The following is a 19056-nucleotide window of genomic DNA, read 5'->3' as shown; positions in this document are numbered from 1 at the left end:
ACATCTACTGCTACAAAGGCAGGTGCCGGACAAATTAATAAACAACTAGTCAAAAGAAATAGGCCGCACACTGAAGCTTCTGGCTCCCGGTCAGTTTATTAACGTTTTGATCAAAAGATCTTCATCAGAATGAAGCAGGAAGTAGGAGGAGCACTCGTATACATCACAAAACTCAATCCAATTGGCGGAGAGAAAGAAAGGGGCAGGTGAAAACACTGATGCTAATCAAGGATCTTACAGACCAATATTACAAACATACATGAGTCTATATATAAGTACAAAGTGCTAAAGGCTTCACTGCAGAAAGCTGGCCACAGACAAAATTAAACGAATGCATTCCCAAGAACAATAGATCATTCGAAAATACTAGAATAGATCAGTGTAGCAGGAATAAATAAATGGGGCAAAAAGAGAGAATATAACATGTGGTTTATTTAGAAAATATGTATATTAAGGATTAAAAACAGGTTACTCAAAACCCCAGACCTACAAAAGATGACAAGGTAGGCCCATAGAAAAAGTACAAATTAAAAGCTGGTGACTGGACATGGTGTATCTCCAAAAGGTAGCTCATTCACCACATGAGGGAGTAAGTCATCAGGGACCTGCTGGGCAACACCAATAGGCCTGCAAAAAGGAGAGCCCAGTGTGAAAACCAGCACAAAAGTCAAAGATACTAATAGTGGGTAAAGTAAAAAATAAACCATGTGTTATATTTTCTCTTTTTGCCCCATTTATTTTCTCTTTTTGCCCCACGTTAATAAACTGACTGTAAGCGAGAAACCTCAGTGTGCGGACTCTTATTTACTTTTACTAGTTGTTTTTAGACATGTAACATACATTTTATACGCGTTACAATTGTATGGCCTGTGTTACAAAACTATCAACTTCTGTAGCACCAGTGCTATGTGCAAAAATGTACCTGTAAGCCCTGTAAGGTGCTTTACCTTCAACACATATCATTGGCTGTGGTTGTCATTTGACTATAATCAGCTCTTAATTTATTACAACCTGTTATTTTCCTACAAAGATGGCCATGTGGTGAGATTAATACTTGATTGATTAATTGATTAATCATTGCAACTCTAGACTAAATTTGAAGTTACTCACCACCAGATATATGAAAGGATCTGTGTCTCTGACTTGATGTCTTTGTGATTGATTGAGATCTATCCATGCCAATGGTCATCTTCATTGGGTTTTTCTACCTTGATTTTTGGAAGTCAATGAACTAAACTGACCTGATTTTCCCTGCCTTATTGGAGGAGCCAACAACCACATAACAAAGGTTAACCAAGGTGCTGTGGAGACGAGCAGAAAATCAGACTGGAATTGCATGGTTGTCTCCCAACATGGCCGCCAGGGGGCTCTACAGTGCTTCTGCACAGCACAGAATATTGATTCTGAAATGTAAATGTTTCATGTGCGGTTCATGTTAGTGGCTCCAGTGCTGTGTAGACAGAGGGAGAGTAGTGCAGAGCTGTAGGAACCTGGCAGGTCTCATCACACTCCAATGGCAGCACAATAGCAATCCTGCCCAGCTATGAGCTTTGCACATCTGACCTCTCTCCACCATACTGGGGAAATAACATATAAAGGTATTTTCTGCAAGACGACAGGTTTATAAACCAACAAAGTGTTTTGCTGCTGTTGGATTTTGTACTCTCCCACTATCTTTCATCCATTGTGTTTTATTTATTTATTACTAGTATCCACATTTTTATCTCAAATCCTATTTCTCTCGGTCTCCTCCTTACCTGTTGTTTTACTGTATATTCTGGCTTACAGAAGGTGGACACCACCACTAGGGCAGTGATGGACATCATGACCAAGACTACTGAGTATCTGCAGCCCAACCCAGGTGAGATAGACCGATTATCCATGATGGCTAGGTCTTTCTTCTTCTTCTTAAAAATGAAACTCATACAAAACAAACTTGCATTAAAATGCAACACACTGACTGACTGCACACAACCTATTACAATCAGGTCTTTCGAGTCAGATTTGTCACCGCGGCCTCGGGGCGTTGTGTCTTCTGATTACAAAGTCAAACATGGCTACAGGACATTTAGGCTTGATGAGCGGCTGACTGGAAAACAGGACATTTAGGCTTGATGAGCGGCTGACTGAAGTTTTTCCTCCGCAGCCACCAGAGCCAGGATGAGCATGATCAACTCCATGTCCAGGATGCGCGGCCAGGAGAAGGGGCCGGGCTACGTGCAGGCCGAGACCGTCCTGGGAGATTCCATGCAGAAGTTCGGCAGGGAGCTCGGAGAGGAATCTAACTTCGGTGAGGCTCTGGCGGAGCGCTCATTAAGGCTTCTCACAAAAAAAGTATCGCCTCAGGAAGTGTGAGCGAAGTCGCCGACACTTTTTTTTATAGGCTGCACAGGAACATTGTGGCCTAACTTTTATTCCCTCAAGGACACAGACAGCAACAATGTCATGAATAATGTATGAGCTTGTTTTCAGGACAAGATGTCTGCAGTTTACATTATTTAGCGCACAATTGATGCCATTGTAATGCAGTTTAGAGAGAAATGTCTGTGGCCAAACATTGAAACGTGTCTTTCGAATAAAAATAATAGATTGCATTTATATCGTGCCTTTCTAGATACTCAAAGCACATCACATATCGGAGGGAACTTAACCACCACCGATGTGATGCACGGTTTGCGCCAGATCGCTCACCACACGCCACACACATTCACCACACACCACACATACACACACCACACATACACACACCACACATATTCACCACACACCACACATATTCACATTAAATAACCAGAGATGATTAGGTGGCCATGATCGAAGGAAGGCCTGTGTGGGAATTTAACCAGGGCACCGGGGTTACACCCCCCAGGGCACCGGGGTTACACCCCCCAGGGCACTGGGGTTACACCCCTACTCTTGCAAAGAGTGCTGATTGGATCTTTGTTGACCACAGAGAGTCAGGACCTCTGTTTAACGTCTCATCTGAAATCCGGTGCTCACTCACAGGACAGAGTCCCTGTCTCTGCTCTGGGACATTGGGGAGATTATTCATGAGACCAGAGGGAAGAGCACCTCCTACTGGTCCTCCAATACCACTTCCAGCACCAGACGCATGGTCTCCCATCCAAGGAGTATCCACAGGCAGACATGCTTAGATTCCCCAGGAGAGCCAGTGATGGAGCTACTGGTGCTGTGTACACTGACATTGAGCTGTGTGTTAATGATGTGCGTTTTGTGTCTAAATGGGTGTTTTCCAGGCCTTGCTCTGCTCGATGCTGGGGAAGCCATGCGCGAGCTGGGGGAGGTTAAGGATGCTCTGGACATGGAGGTCAAGCAGAACTTCCTTGATCCACTGCAGAACCTCCATGACAAAGATCTCAAGGAGATCCAGGTAAGAGCGCACACGGTGTACATGTGGCATCAGCTCACTCTTTGTGGACAAAACTCGGAGCCGCTCCTCTTGCCTTGCAAAATGCATCGGTGACATCAGTCTTCCTACCAGACCACTGAATCACTGAGCCATCACTCACTTGTCAGTAGAAAGAAAGGGGGCAGCTTTAGCTCAGGAGGTAGAGCGGGTCGGCCAATGACGCAAGGGTTGGCGGCTCGATCCCCGCTCCCTCCCAGCTGCTGTCGCTGTGTCCTTGGGCAAGACACTTAACACTCCTTGCTCCCGTAGGCACCCTGCGTGGCAGCCTGCTGCCATCGGTGTATGAATGGGTGAATGTAGACTATCTACTGATTGTAAAGCGCTTTGGATAAAAGCGCTATATAAATGCAGGCCATTTATATAAATGCAGGCCAAAGAACTTTGATGGCAAATGGCCATTTACTTTGATGGTCTAATGAAGCGACTGAGTAGTGATCTAAAATGATCTTGATAGATCATGATAGTTTCACTATTATATTGCTACTGATTCAGATTTTCTGTCCGATCCTATTGCATGTAACCCGACCTGTTTCCGCCTCTTTTGCAGCATCACCTGAAGAAAATGCAGGGCCGCCGTCTGGATTTCGACTATAAGAAGAAACGTCAGGGCAAGGGACAGACAGAGGACGAGATCAAGCAAGCTCTAGAGAAATTTGACGACTCCAAGGAGATTGCCGAGCACAGCATGTTCAACCTGTTGGAGAGTGATGTATGTGCCTCAGCCCGTCACTCCTCTCTCTTCTCTACACTCTTTTTACCATTTGTACCATTTGTAATTATAATCTACCACAGTTCTCTCACGGTTTGCTAGTTTCAGTTTAGTTTTTATTGTTTAAAAATGTTTAGTTTTAGTTTCGTTTTTATTAGTTTCACTATTATATTACTTATAATATATATATATAATATTGGGGGTATTTGTCAGGTGTAAGATTTAAGAAGTTCGCAATAGGTATTACAATACAAACACAACACTTAGTGAAGGCAATTGATTCACAGTCATGTAGACATCCAGTCTCAAACATTCACCAATGCCTCATGTTTCTTCCATACTGCCGGTCTAAATCGCCGGCAGGCCAAATCCCCTCCACTACTCCACATCAACCCATATTGTTTTGTGGTGTAAAAAGAAAAGAAAAAGGACTTCAGCACAAAGGTTATAAAATGCTACAATCAAGAATATCAGTCAATCGATCCTATATCTGTAATGGTCCCACCAGCCATCTGTTAGGTTTTTTGAATCCGTATTTAACCAGGCAAGTCGAACACATTGTTGCTAACCTCACCCACCTGGGGCTGTAGTAGCATTGTAACATTATCACGTTGTAGTCATCAGCACTTGTGTGGTGTGTGCCAGCAGCCGTGACGGTCATACGTAACACTGGCCCCCGTGTCTCTTCTTTATAAAGCAAATTGAACAGGTGAGCCAGCTGGCCGCATTGGTCCAAGCTCAGGTGGAGTACCACAGCCGGTCTGCCGAGATCCTCACACAGCTGCAGAGTAAGATCGAGGAACGGTGAGTGCCCACACTTGGCAATCCCAACTACGTTTTTTAACTCATTGAGTGCCAGCCACTTTTGGAAAACGGATGCTCCCAGTGCCAGCCCTTTCAGAGCGTTTTCAGTGATAGCTCAAGACCCACAGAATATTGTGTGATATTACTATGTAAACACCGAACACGCCCAAAGAACGATGAGACTCTCTTGTATCATCAGCAAAAAAAAAAGTTTATTGATATCATTTTCCGTTCTTTAGTTATCAGCCGGAGAAGATAGGTTGATTTCACCAAAAACAGACGTTTCAAACTAGAAGCTGAGATAATGAGCCTTTTGTGAAATGAAGCATTTCAAGCACATCACTGACTCTGAAGCTAATATTTTCTGATGCAGTGACACCTCAAAAATAATTTCCTTCAATAAAAGAGCGAAAACAAAGGAATTTTGATGGCAAAATATATTTTTTTAGCTGCAACCAGCAGCGCTGGCCTTCTTGCTGGTCTTGATTTACTGCTGGTGGGCATCAGATATTCTAGCTTGTGTTTGCCAATCTGTCCATCGAGCCTGCTGTCTGGGTCGGTGTTGAATGGTGCCCTGCGTGCCCCACCCCCCTCAACTGCAAACTCCTCCTCCGTGGGAGTGTCTCTGGTGGCTCTCTGCTCTGAATTTTCCACTGCAGAGAGCACTGTCGCCACCTAATGGGTCCGTAAAATAGCTTATACACTTTCAACATCCCCCATATTTTTACAGGAGATGCATCACGCTTTGATCCACGTCCCACCGTCAAAAAACGCAATTGACGTCTTTAGACGTCATTGGCACTGTACGTTACTATTTGAATTGACGTCTTTAGACGTCATTGGCACTCAATGAGTTAAAGAGCAGTGTAACGAGTTCTTCACTATACTTTTAATGATACAGTATGTAGAATTTCAAACAGATGGGACACACATTTGACCCGGTCATTCCCCAATTCATCCAAATTGCTGACCTTCTTAAGCCAAAGGAATCTGTCGTCATGAAGGTTTGTCTCTTATCACACGTGCTTTGAGGGTGTCTGTGTATCTCACATTGCAGGGTAAGGGACGCCTCTGACAAACCCAGGAAAGAGTTCATTCCTAAACCACGTACGTCCCTGGACTTGTCCTCCATCAGTGAGAACCACAATGGAGGCATCCACGGCAGCAGCGCGGCTCGCTCGCCAGGTGAGCCCCAAGATACGCACCAACATCACTGGTCCTGTCCACAAACTAGCCCTGGTACCTACATGGCAGGCTCTTGTATCTCATTAGGGCATCACATAGGACAGGGGTGTCCAAACCTTTTTGAATGGGGGCCAGATTAGATCATCTGAAAATGCTTGGTGCTTCTCGCATCATATGGGTTATAAAAAAATAAAATAAAAAATCACATACAATTGTACTTTGTACAATTGTACTTCTGCATGTGCTGTTCCTACCTGGTGCTTGTACAAACTGTATGATAGTGTTGTCATCGTTAGGTGAAGGGAAAAAATCCAAATTGAACTTGCTTGATTAACCAATAATGTGTGGAGGCCCACATATAGTATATTTTGAGAGACAAGCCGAGGGCCACTTAAAATCTGTCCGCGGGCCGCAAATTGGCCCCAGGGCCGGATTTTGGACATGCCTGGCATAGGAGATGTGCTGGGAGACATTTTAGTTGATCTAGAGCAGGGCTTCTCAAACTCCGGACCGAACTACGAATTAATCCGGACCGGACCTTGTGTCACATTAGTGTCCAACACTTTGTGTGATTGAACGTGCATTTAGTTGTGTGCGCGAGGCCGTGACCGCATGTGTGATACTGCAGAGCTTGATTTTTTGTTTCACGGATCTGCGTGCATGTGTGTGTGTGTCAAAATGCCACTATTTCATACGCGCAGTTCATGACAGATTTTTCTGCAGTGGTTTGGTCGTGCAAAGACTTGAAAGTAGATCAACTTGAGTGGAAAAAATCTGAGCATCATGGGTCACTTCTCAAGAGAACAACTCAACGCTACTTTTGTTACCTGGCAACAAACACTGCTCTGCTTTGTTTGTGTTATTTTTCCCCAAAGTCCCGCCCTGCCTCTGATTGGCTTACCCTGATATTTTACCCTAACCCTAAACAATCGCCCTAACCCTCATGCCTAAACCAAACCAATCATCACTCCTCATGCCTAAACCTAACCAATCATCACTCCCCATGCCTAAACGTAACGGCGAGACTTGGCACAAAATGGGGGTTTTGGAATTGCACATAATTTCTGCAACCTTTTTCAAAGCTACTGCAGCAAAGGTTCCCCACGATGTTTGGTCCCACACATCGAGGTGGATCTAGATTTTCCACGTTGAACATTGTTAAAATCTCTTATACTGTAGCAGCAGTTTGACCAGCGAACAATTTGGTTATAGGCAAACATTTCTCCACTGATTCAAACCACCATACTGGCATTGTTCTGGACCTTTGAACTTGTGTAAAATTCATAAGTGGACCTTAAATTTTAAAAAGATGATCTGATCTTGAGTTACAAAAGTCAAATTTGTATTAGTATTACCTGTAAATGATAGTTTCTGGACTGGACATCCCATCTTAAAACTGATTTCTATCTATCAATCCATTGATTCTCTTTCCTTTCATCTTCACTATGTCAGTATGCATTTTTATGTTTTATATTTGCTAGCTGTATCTTTTGGTTTTGACAGCTCTCTTCACCATGATTTCAAGTTGTCCATACTGTTCAGTAGTCTGGTAAACCAGCCTGATCACATGAACTCTGAACGTCACTTCTGTTTGGTTCTGGCCCGTCTGTCACGGGCCAATCAGGGACCTGCGTCGTAGTTGACAGGCCAATCAATTAACATAGGTAGATTAAATACAGCCATAAGTGCATTTATTACAGAAATAGACTCAGTAACAACAATTAAACAAGAACTAGAGTATACAGCAGTGGAGTTTCTCAGCAGAAAAGACGTTGCCGCCGTTCTTCTGAGTGGAATTGGATTGGATTTGGTGACGCTGATTGGCTGAAGGAGTTGTCTGTCAAGGCACGTACTCCCGCCCACTGAAATCACTGTGGACGACTGGGAGTCCAGACTGATAGGTAGAGCGAAACAGAATGTGTGATCATGTGATCCGGATGGTTTTTACCAGGCTAACTGCTCAGTATATCCATCAATCAAGAACAAGCAAATACAAACAGACACTCTTCTCTTTCCCCGTATGATTTTGGTTTATTCTTCTAGGCCAGGCAAGGTCTCCAGGTGAGCCTCAGTCAAAGTACCCTTTTCCTCTCTGTGTTTCTCTGTGTGCTCATCACAGAGTATTTTGCAGTCTATAGCAAAAACTCACATCACTTCTACCGCTTTCCCCTCACCCTTCCTTTCTTTGCAGCAAGGTCCCCAGGTGAGCCAATAGTGAATCCCGGGAGAGATAGAACAATATCTCTTCCATCACTCAGACGCTCTTGTTCTCTTTTTCTATTCTGTCTAATATAACCATAATCATAACTAACCAACCAACCAAATTGTTGCACTGCGATGATACTGTTCATGTATTGCTCCAGATATGCCGGACGTAAACAAAATAGCAGAAAAACACAAGTGCTGTCCGCATGCTGAACAAAGAGCGGGCGAACCAACAATATATTTTTTTTTTATCCAGTGGGGAAAGCATTTGCTTTTTCTGTTTTTTTCTTTTTTCAATCTCCTGATCCATCAGTGTCTTCCTGTGTTTGCTGCCTCTGTCTTTCAATCTGTTTTCTAACGCGTGCCTTTTCTTTTCTTTTCTGTGATGAGTGCCCTCTTCGTTGCTGCATCCATCCATCTATCATTTATCCGTCTCCCAATTTATCATCTGGCAAATGCTATGAAACATAAACACGTCTGCTCTTCTTCTATGAAACATAAACACGTCTGCTCTTCTTCTATGAAACACAAACACGTCTGCTCTTCTTCCCCTTTGCTTTCTTCCTCCTTCGCAGCAAGATCCCCAGGTGAGCCAAGAGTGAATTGGGAAGAGATGCAATATCTCATCATCACTCTTATCCTTTTATTCACATTTTTTCAGTCAGTATCTACTGCTGCATATTGAATGTTGACTTTGATATGTATTTCACTCATTCTTGAGAATTGGGACAAAACTTTTGTTTGGGGGGGGAGGGGGTGATTAACACCACACACAATTTAAAACTATTTATAAAATGATTTATTTATATATTTGTTTGTATATTTATTAATTAATTTTGTTAGTTCTGAGTTGAAGTCATCCCGTGCCCATCCTGGGGGGAGGGGGGGAGATCTCGTGTGCCGCCTTTTTGAAACCAGCATGTGAGACAGGGGTCCTTAAGATATAGCGAACCCTTTTTATGCCTGATTAAATTACGAGAGTTGACAGAAATCTGGGACACAACTTTAAAGGGCCAACATTTTGATGATTATAATAGTACATGTTTACCCCTACAGTATATTATCAGTAGGTATTTTTTTAACACATTTTAATTGTTTGATGTTGTGAAATCTTGTCTGGGACAAAGGTGTTTTCTTGCACATGGAAAGTTTAGAAGTAAAAGAAAGAAAGAGAGCAGACCAAAAAAAATCCTACCATATACCGTATAAATATTTTAAAAATCAGTTTTCACCCCAAAAAATATGGAAATGGTGTGTTGATACGTAATAATTGTAAGATTTTAAGTTTTTTTGGTAAGACATGATTTGTCCCAATTCTCAAAAATTGGTAATTTTCTGTATTTTTCATTGTTGGTTGCAGTGCAGCTTGTCTGCAGTCCACCCCTGGTCTGCTTTCTCTTCTGTCCCTCTTTTTGTCATCGGTTGCCCAATGTGTGTTTTAATTTCTTATTTTTTATTTTTTTAGTTTGTATGCATAATATGATGATCATTTACCACCTGTTTTATGCCTCTCTCCTTTGCCTTGTCTCCTCTTCTCTCCTCAACCCATTCTCTGCTTCTTACACTCACTCTCTCTCTCTCTTTCAGCCAGGTCTCCAGGTGAGCCTTTCACAAGAGATACGATTTTATCTCTATATCATTATGCCTCTTATCTACTGTATGTACTGTATCCCACTGTGTACCTCGCTGCTCCTCTAACTCTCCTGTTCTCCTCTTATCTCTCCGACTCGCTCTCCCGTTCTCCAGCCCCCATGGACCAGCCGTGCTGTCGCTCTCTCTATGACTTCGACCCCGAGAACGAGGGCGAGCTAGGCTTCAAGGAGGGTGACATCATCACCCTGACCAACAAGATCGACGACAACTGGTACGAGGGCATGTTGCACGGCAACTCAGGCTTCTTCCCTGTCAACTACGTGGATATCCTGGTGCCCCTGCCCCATTAGGACAGAGGGACCGCCCCGGCATGACAACCAGCCGCGTTTACGATGGCAGCAAAGCAATTCCCAGCTTCCAGTTTCCCTGCATTCCCAATCTCCTCCTCCTAAACATTCCTACCAACCACCCTTACTCCGCTGAATGGAGGAAAAAACCGCAACGACGATGACGAAGGTATGAATGAGATTGACGAAGCTGAACAAAAAGCATGGTGTATGCACCAGTTGAGTGTGCAAAAAAAACTTTCAAAGTACCCGCCCAGGAGTTATCTTCAGGCTTCCATAGTCATTTGATCCATTTCTGCCCTGGCTTTGTCTAGGTTTACCTTGGCTGTTAGTCTGTCGTGAGTTTTTCCAAAACGCTTTTTTCAAAAATCACAGTTTCTCATATTCACTGTACTTTGTGGAAACCTCTAGATGGCGCCTTTTCTCATTGTCACATACTGGAAAAATGTGGTCCACGTGTTTCATGTTTGTTAGAGACTGTACCCGTAGGTCAAGCATGTTTTCAAATGTTAATGTTTTATCCTATCAAGATATGTTTGAGCTGACTTGTTATGTTTAATTATTCCTCTTTTTAATGGTAATCCTCTGTTGGCATGCTCGGAGAGTCTCTTGGAGAGACCATGTGCATTTCATGCTCTAAAGACTGTCCGAAGGATGTCCTCACATCTGTTCTTTAATTATTCAGAGTTTGACAATGGTTGTAGACAAATCCATCTAGATTATAAACTAACAACCAACATTAGTAACACAGTAAGTATTTTCTGAACAGATCTACATGTGCGTGTGATTGGTCATAATTATGTGATTTAGATACCAAAGTTCCCTGAATCAACTCTGCATTTTGCTTCAAGATTTCAACACAGCGAGGTGGCAGATCTCCTCAATACTATCCAGAGGGTGAAGCTTGCAATCTATAGTTCTTTGGTATTTTTAATCAAAGGGGTAAAATTGTATTCTTAAGTATGTTACATTACATTTTTGAGCCAGTGATCAGTGAAGTGGTAAACATGAATCGCAAAAAAAAAACAAATTGTGAAGTTTAAGATGTTTGAAGTGACGTAAGAAAAACTTGGTGCGTTTGCTCAATATCAAATAGGTTTCAATCCTCCGATGTGTATTTTATCAGCGACTTGGAAATATTTGTGAAAATGGTTGATGTATTGTGATATAATAACTTATAGGAATTTACTGCTAAGGCACAGTTTGTTTTTTTGTTTTTTTTGCTGCATCAGAATCCCTGTTAGATAGTGTTTGGTAGTTTAGCTATGGAATAAGATAAAACTACACCTAGCCAACAATCTTTTGGGTGAGATGCTTTCTAAAGGACTATAAGGAGTTCGCAAAATGGCTCAATGGGAAGAGAAGTTATTGGATACATACACTGCTTTATCTCCCCTAACCAGCTGCATGCTAGTATGCAGTATTGTGTGGTTCCAAAGGATCCAGACTCTCCTGCAACCGATGCATTAATATTAAAAAGCAACTCTGATTAGTATACAATACAATGCAGCCAAGCAGTTAGCTGCTGCTGTAGGCACATTAATGCAGCCGGAGCAGTTAGCTGCTGCTGTAGGCACATTAATGCAGCCGAGCAGTTAGCTGCTGCTGTAGGCACATCAATGCAGCCGAGCAGTTAGCTGCTGCTGTAGGCACATTAATGCAGCCAAGCATTTAGCTGCTGCTGTAGGCACATCAATGCAGCCGAGCAGTTAGCTGCTGCTGTAGGCACATTAATGCAGCCGAGCAGTTAGCTGCTGCTGTAGGCACATTAATGCAGCCGAGCAGTTAGCTGCTGCTGTAGGCACATTAATGCAGCCGAGCAGTTAGCTGCTGCTGTAGGCACATTAATGCAGCCGAGCATTTAGCTGCTGCTGTAGGCACATTAATGCAGCCGAGCAGTTAGCTGCTGCTGTAGGCACATTAGCTCCGTGTTTTTTTATTCACTGCAATTTCACAGATGTCAACTCCAGCAGGTTGCCCAGCAATGTATTACCCTTCTGCAAAGCAATCTGTGAGTATGGGGACAATAATGTCTGCAGTACTCTACTCTGCAATACTCTAGTTTCAGCCATCATGTGATGATGTTGTGTGTGCATGGGGGGGGGGGGGGGGTTGTGTATTTAGTTTTGCATAATATACACAGTATGCACAGGGGACCTACAGTTCTGAGGAATGCAATAAACCGTTTCTGACGGTGTTCATTTCAACACTAAAAATGGACCAATTCATTAGATAGAATAACAGTATTGATGCCAATTCAAAACCAACTGAGAAGCCCATGTTAAGTGTTGTTATTCCCTAAAGGCAAGCACAACTTATAACTGAAAGTAACATTTGTTGGCTGGGGGAAAATAATGATTTAGCTTGAAGTGGCCATGCATTTATTTTTTTAAGGCTGTATAATTATTTCTTTTTCTCTCTCGTTTTTTTTTAAACAATTGTGTGTGTCTTTGCCCTCAATGAGGACTGTACAGCTTTTCTGTGTTTTGTTTTCACCTTGTGTGTGTGTGTGTATAGTCGCGCATCTACAGTAATGTATCTTATTTTTGTAACTGTGATAAAGTATACACATATAGATGTATATATACAATATATTCAATAATTATCCAGAAGCAATGTGAAGGGAGGGATTCTCTGTGCTGCACATGATTGTCTTTGGATTATTTTTGGTTGGTTTTCTTTCATTCCTGCACTGGATTACAAGACAGTATGCTTGATGTAAAAAAAATGTGATGATAAAATTAAATGTAATTTATTGAAATAAATAGCAAAATATGGTTATTGCCCTGGTGAGCCCCCCATCCATCTCTGTGGATTTGAGCACAAAGTAAGAAAATAATGGCAGTAAGAGATCTCTTATGAGAAGCTTTGCATAATGCATTTACACCAAGTGGTTTGTGAAGCTATTAGATGCCTTGATAAGCAGTAATTTTGCCATTATTATATTTAGTTAGCTAACTGTTTTGTTTACAAAATATGGAGAGCACACAACAGGGAGGACTTAATTTAGCAAATGGTGAAAAATAGGTGCATTACTAATTTTCCTAATTGTCCTCTTGCATGGAAAAATGGGTCTGATAAGAAAACCTCATTTGTACCTTAAATTAGATTAATAATGTTTTGCATTTTGCATTATGTTCCAAGATGCTGGAACGTTTTAAAGGCTGGATATGTTATGAAAGTTGGGATAAACGGAGCTTACATTTTTGCATGACCTTCATAACATCTGACACATTTTAGAATCATGCAGCTATAAGTCCAAATTTACAACAACAACATTCTGTGGTAGGAAATATCACTGGAGCTAAAAAATAAATATAAAACGCAGTCTGGTAACCGTTACTATTAAGCAATACAGACACAGTATAGGAGTATTATTATAGTAATTTTTCATTGGGGAAATGAACATGACACCTTGTTACATTGCTTGGGTACGAGCTGTGTCTTGTTGATGTCGATGCGTATACTGTCATTCCTGCAGTGGGTAGCAGGACATGTCAGCAGATCAGATAAGCCGCTGCTATATGACAGTTAACATCACACCTGGGCTGGCACCTTGCGGTCCCCACCCATTATCTGTCACCACCAGTCAACCCGGCTACACCCTCTTTTCATGCACACAGTTGAACCCACACTCTCCACCTTGTACCCGGCAACACACGCACACATACACCCACATCTCCCTTGACATTGATCCAGTATTGGGGGCGCTACTGTACTCAATTTGACAACTCATGCAAGCGTGTCGTCCTTACAGTCACACGCCCTGTGGCCAGACACTCCACCGATCACAGCAAATATTGACACATTGTACATTGTTTGAGATGGTACAGGTAAGACAAGTCTAAAAACACCTATGCCAACCACAAGGTACAGAAGTTGGCATTGTGATATGTGTACAGGTGGATATTGTGGATATAGGGCGTTTCCCATCAAATGCTGTTTGCCCGTGATCTTGGCTTGCACACGATGCTGAAAAGAGATCAAGCATCCTCTAGTGGTAGAAAGGTTATAGTGCTGAACATGGAGGATCTCAGTCAGTAGTAGTCGGCTTGCTGTATTTTGACACGGCTACACGCACTCTCTCACAGTTGTTGCCTTGACTAGTCTGTCAGCAGGTGGATGAAAGAGAATGACCAACCTTGGTGGTCACAGTCTGCATGGAAAGTCCTGCCGCACAGAGTCCAAAAACATTCACTTAACGCACAAAACACAACAGCCGTCTTCACGTACATACAATCTCTCTCCAAGTGTAATGGCACTTCTGACACATGCCCACACACACACACACACGCACACACACACACACAGTAGGCTGTGGGGGGAGGGGGGTGGAGGTGGTAGGGGGAGACAAGACGAGCAATCCAGTAAAAAGCATTCCACAGCAGGCCCTGTCTCCTGGTGGGTGGCCTGCTTGGACGCCGCGCCAGCAACTCCTCCACAGCCAGCGTGTGTGTCTGCCCATGCCGGCCCGTGTGTTACGGATGTGGACACACACACACACACACACACACACACACACACACACACACACACACACACAGGCTGCTGAGAAATTGTGACAAAGCTCGCAAGGCAGATGGTCCCATCCCATGACCATGATTGAACACATTTCATCAGGTCTTTTGAAACAATTTTCCGCCTAAGGGCTGATTAAATATGTACTAACTGCTTATAGTATGTTGAACTGATGATTATCCACCTCCGAGGAGAAAGAGGCAAGCGATGATGCTTGATGCTTAGTCATGTCTGATTGTGTTGTTTTCCACCAGGACCGTCATTTTGATGTCGGTGCCCTATTGTGAAATCTAGCCAAACTGGCCTGGCTGCAGGAGCTGGATCACCTCTTGTCCACACAGTGATTCATGGAGGTTTGCGTGTGGAGAGAAGAAGATGATTCGTAGTCAGCCAGTGGGCTAGTCAGCCATGGCAAGCTTAAACTGGCACGGCAGCTGGCTACTCCATCATATCTGACACTTGAATCAGCTGAATGCATGAATGGCAGTCTGCATGTGTTCCTGGCCAGCCCCAGACCGCAGCACACCGCAACACAGCCGTACCAGTTACAGACATGTTTACAGAGGCAGAGCCAACACTGGAATATCATGCTCAAGTAGAAGTATGTGACTGATGGAAACTCCATGAATGAACTACTATTATGTCAAAATAAGTTACTTAATTATAGGGTTTTAAAAGTACTCCAAAAGTAGCGATGATCAAAATGTATAGAGCAGTGGTTCTCAAACTTTTTCCACACCAAGGACCCCTAAACTAACACAAATTAGACCACGGACCCCCAATTTGATAAGATTTTGTCCCAGGGTCCCTCATCTGATAAGACTTTTGCTTTTCGGCGTTTTATTACAGAAAGTGTATGAAACCCATCACCAAAATAGTCATACATGATCAGAGTTGGGGGTAACGCGTTACTGTAATCACATTACTTTTGTTGGTAACGAGTAGTGTAAAGCACTACTGTACCTAAGTGCAGTAATCACATTACAGTTACTAATCAAACGCTTACCTCGTTACATGCGTACTAGCAAGATAAGTATAGAGAGAAAAGATCTCCGTTTTAATAGCAGATCCTGTGTCCCATCAGACGGGTCACTTAACTGCACAGCAGAATCACCCATGGTGCCAACATTTCAACTTTGTATTAGCATGCAGAACAGCACTATTAGTCGACACATCAGTTATCAGATAACTAACATCATGCATATAGAACAATAAATCATTTTAACCTCCAAAACACATTGACAAACAAACAATTGACACAAAAACACAGTACCCCCAGGGCATGCTGGGAACTCCGCCCACTTTCCTCTTCCACGGGTCAAATTTCCCAGAAGGCTTTGCATAACTTTTTACACTCTGTTTTACAATTAAATCAGGCTAAAGAGTGTTAGATATAAATAATATGTATTTTAACACAACATGCAATTCTGGAATATCTGAATATTGGACTAAATTAAATTAAATTAAATGTAAACGTAAACCATAAGAGAAACCCACATACAGCGATGGGGTCTGTAAATACCCCTTGTAAATACAACTTCTTCTAGTGAAGTGGGCGCAGTGCGTATGTTCCGTAATAGTCTGCCAGCAATCTGCCAAAAAGCGCCGTCTTCGACAACAAGTTTTTGTTGCGCGGAAGGACAAGAATGTGAAACTGCAAACGCCCTGGACAGAAGCAGCTAGCTACGGTAGCCTACTACGACATAAACCTCTCAAAGCATCTGCAGTGGAAACATGCTAACACAAAGCTGGTTGCAGTCTTGCAGACCCAAGCTGAGTCGCCTGCCTCGACCCCAAGCAAGCAGCAACAGCTTGCTTTTCACCAGGTAACATCAAAATCAGAGATGGACAGGCGTGTTGCCTCCTCCTACATGGTAGAGGAAATGTTGCCAGTTTCAACAGTAGAATGAAATCGCCATTTTTCAGAAACATATTGAGCAAAATACAGATGGCAGGGAACGGACAGCCACCATCAGACAGGAAAAGTTTTGCAACCTACCTTATTACGATAGAGATTTGTGCTAATATATGGGCATATATGTAAGGATTAATGTTGTATTGTTAACTGGCAAATTACGTGACAATGCATCTCAGGAGTAACGCAAAAGTAATGTAACGAGTAGTGTAACGAATTACTTTCTCCAGGGAGTAATCAAGTAAAGTAAGGCATTACTTTTTTTGAAAGTAATGTGTAATGTGTAATATATTACTTTTTTGAGTAACGGACCCCAACTCTGTACATGATTGATTGGGGTACGGTGGTGCAGTGGTAAGCGCTGTCGCCTCACAGCTCAAAGGTCCTGGGTTCGATTCTCACCTGGGACGCTGTGGGCGCTGGAGTTGTGACCCCGCCATATCTTCAGTGGCTACTGCCCAGGTGGGCTATCTCGTCGAAAGGGCCTTTCTGTGTGGAGTTTGCATGTTCTCCCCGTACCCCCCAGGGGGTTCCTCCGTACATAACCCCCCACTAAAAACATGCAGAAGATCGTCATCCGACCAGTGACGACAACATCTGAAGTTGGTCCAATGAAGGTCCCCGGGCGCTGGAAAGAAATAGCGACCACTGCTCCTGGCCTGCCCCCTGGAGGAAAGGACAAGCCTGGATGGGTCAAATGCAGAGGATATATTTCACCGGCCACCGTCAGCGTGAGTGGCCGCATGCATGTGTTGTAGTGTGTTCGTGTGACAATAAAAGACGGGCTGCCGTCTGAAATCGTGATTGATTGATTGATTTTTCTTTATTTAAGTGTCATGCTTCCAATGAAGCCCAGCCCATATGGGCTTACAGGACACTTTTACTGTTCATCATCATCATCAGTATAGGGGCTCTGTGTTTCTGTCTGTCCCACTGATGGCATCATCAGTGATGTCATAAACCACTGTGACATCATCAGTGATGTCATAAATTCACATCACTGATGATGTCATCAGTCTGAGGCTCACGGGAGAGACTGAGGAGGCTCACGAGAGAGACTGAGGGAGACCAGAAGGAGGAGGTGAGGGATGCCGGGTGGCATAAAACACCAAAGATGAAGAAGAAGAGAGCAAGCTCTCGGCAGGGAAACAGTGGATGGATGGATCCAGAAAAGGGCAGTAATGCGACATTGAGGATGCCAACTGCTATAAAACACCAAAAAGAAGCAGAAGAGACTGAGGGAGAGAGGAGAGGGAGAGAGAGACTGAGGGAGAGAGGAGAGGGAGAGAGAGACTGAGGGAGAGAGGAGAGAGAGAGAGAGACTGAGGGAGAGAGGAGAGAGAGAGAGAGACTGAGGGAGAGAGGAGAGAGAGACTGAGGGAGACGCGCGCCAATAGGGCAGGCAAGGCCACACAGCAGCCGAGCTGCCGGCAAGGCCGTGCAGTGGCTGAGCTGCGAATGCGAGCTGCAGGGCCAGCTAGTCAAGCTGTAGGACGGGTGAGGCTGTGCAGCTGCCGAGGTAGCGAGCCCGCGCAGCAGGCGAGCCTAGGAATCGAGCGTGCGTACCGCGCAAAATGCCCCTCAACGACCCCTGGGGGTGCTTGGACCCCACTTTGAGAACCACTGAGAGTGTCTAGTTACTTTTAAGGTTTGCATATTTCCACATACCCCCACATCGCCACCTAAACACTCTTTCTCCTCTCCCTCCCTCTCTCTCCATGTCTCTCTCTCTCTCTCTGTCTCTCTCCATGTCTCTCTCTCTCTCTGTCTCTCTCCATGTCTCTCTCTCTCTCTGTCTCTCTCCATGTCTCTCTCTCTCTCTGTCTCTCTCCATGTCTCTCTCTCTCTCTCTCTCTCTCTCTCTCCATGTCTCTCTCTCTCTCTGTCTCTCTCCATGTCTCTCTCTCTCTCTCCCTCTCTCTCCATGTCTCTCTCTCTCTCCATGTCTCTCTCTCTCTCTGTCTCTCTCCATGTCTCTCTCTCTCCCTCCCTCTCTCTCCATGTCTCTCTCTGTCTCTCTCCATGTCTCTCTCACGCCAGATAAAAAGGTAGATGGATTTCTCCAGATGGAGAGAGAGAAAAAGTTTATGAAAGTAGAAATAAAGGGCAGTGGAAAGAGACATTAAAGCCAAACAAAGAAAATGGATAAATCAAGAAAAGATTTGACATCACACACGCAAACACACACACACACACACACACACACACACACACACACACACACACATACACACAGCACGCTCTGCAGCAGCTGTAGGTGGGAGTGTGCCAGTGTGTGTCATTACATGTTTCCCTGTGGCGTTCTTACATAGTTTCTCTATTCAGCAGGAAGGCGGCTCTCAACACCAGA

The 19056-nt window shown here is 43.7% G+C and overlaps 1 protein-coding gene across 1 annotated transcript; it reads left to right on the top strand.

Moving 5' to 3' along the window:
* The first annotated feature begins 1792 nt into the window (after positions 1-1792).
* On the top strand, positions 1793-12336 carry sh3gl2a (SH3 domain containing GRB2 like 2a, endophilin A1). Its single transcript, XM_083634950.1, has 7 exons — positions 1793-1861; positions 2147-2290; positions 3258-3391; positions 3978-4139; positions 4837-4943; positions 6001-6128; positions 10080-12336. The coding sequence occupies exons 1-7, from the start codon at positions 1816-1818 to the stop codon at positions 10274-10276; spliced, it is 918 nt and encodes a 305-aa protein (XP_083491076.1). The 5' UTR covers positions 1793-1815; the 3' UTR covers positions 10277-12336.
* The last annotated feature ends 6720 nt before the right edge of the window (positions 12337-19056 follow it).

This window comes from Poromitra crassiceps (assembly GCF_964638095.1).
Source record: "Poromitra crassiceps genome assembly, chromosome: 4".
In the NCBI taxonomy this organism is placed as follows: Eukaryota; Metazoa; Chordata; class Actinopteri; order Beryciformes; family Melamphaidae; genus Poromitra; species Poromitra crassiceps.
The sequence above is the reverse complement of the archived record's forward strand: the minus strand, read 5'-3'. Positions and strand labels throughout refer to the sequence as shown.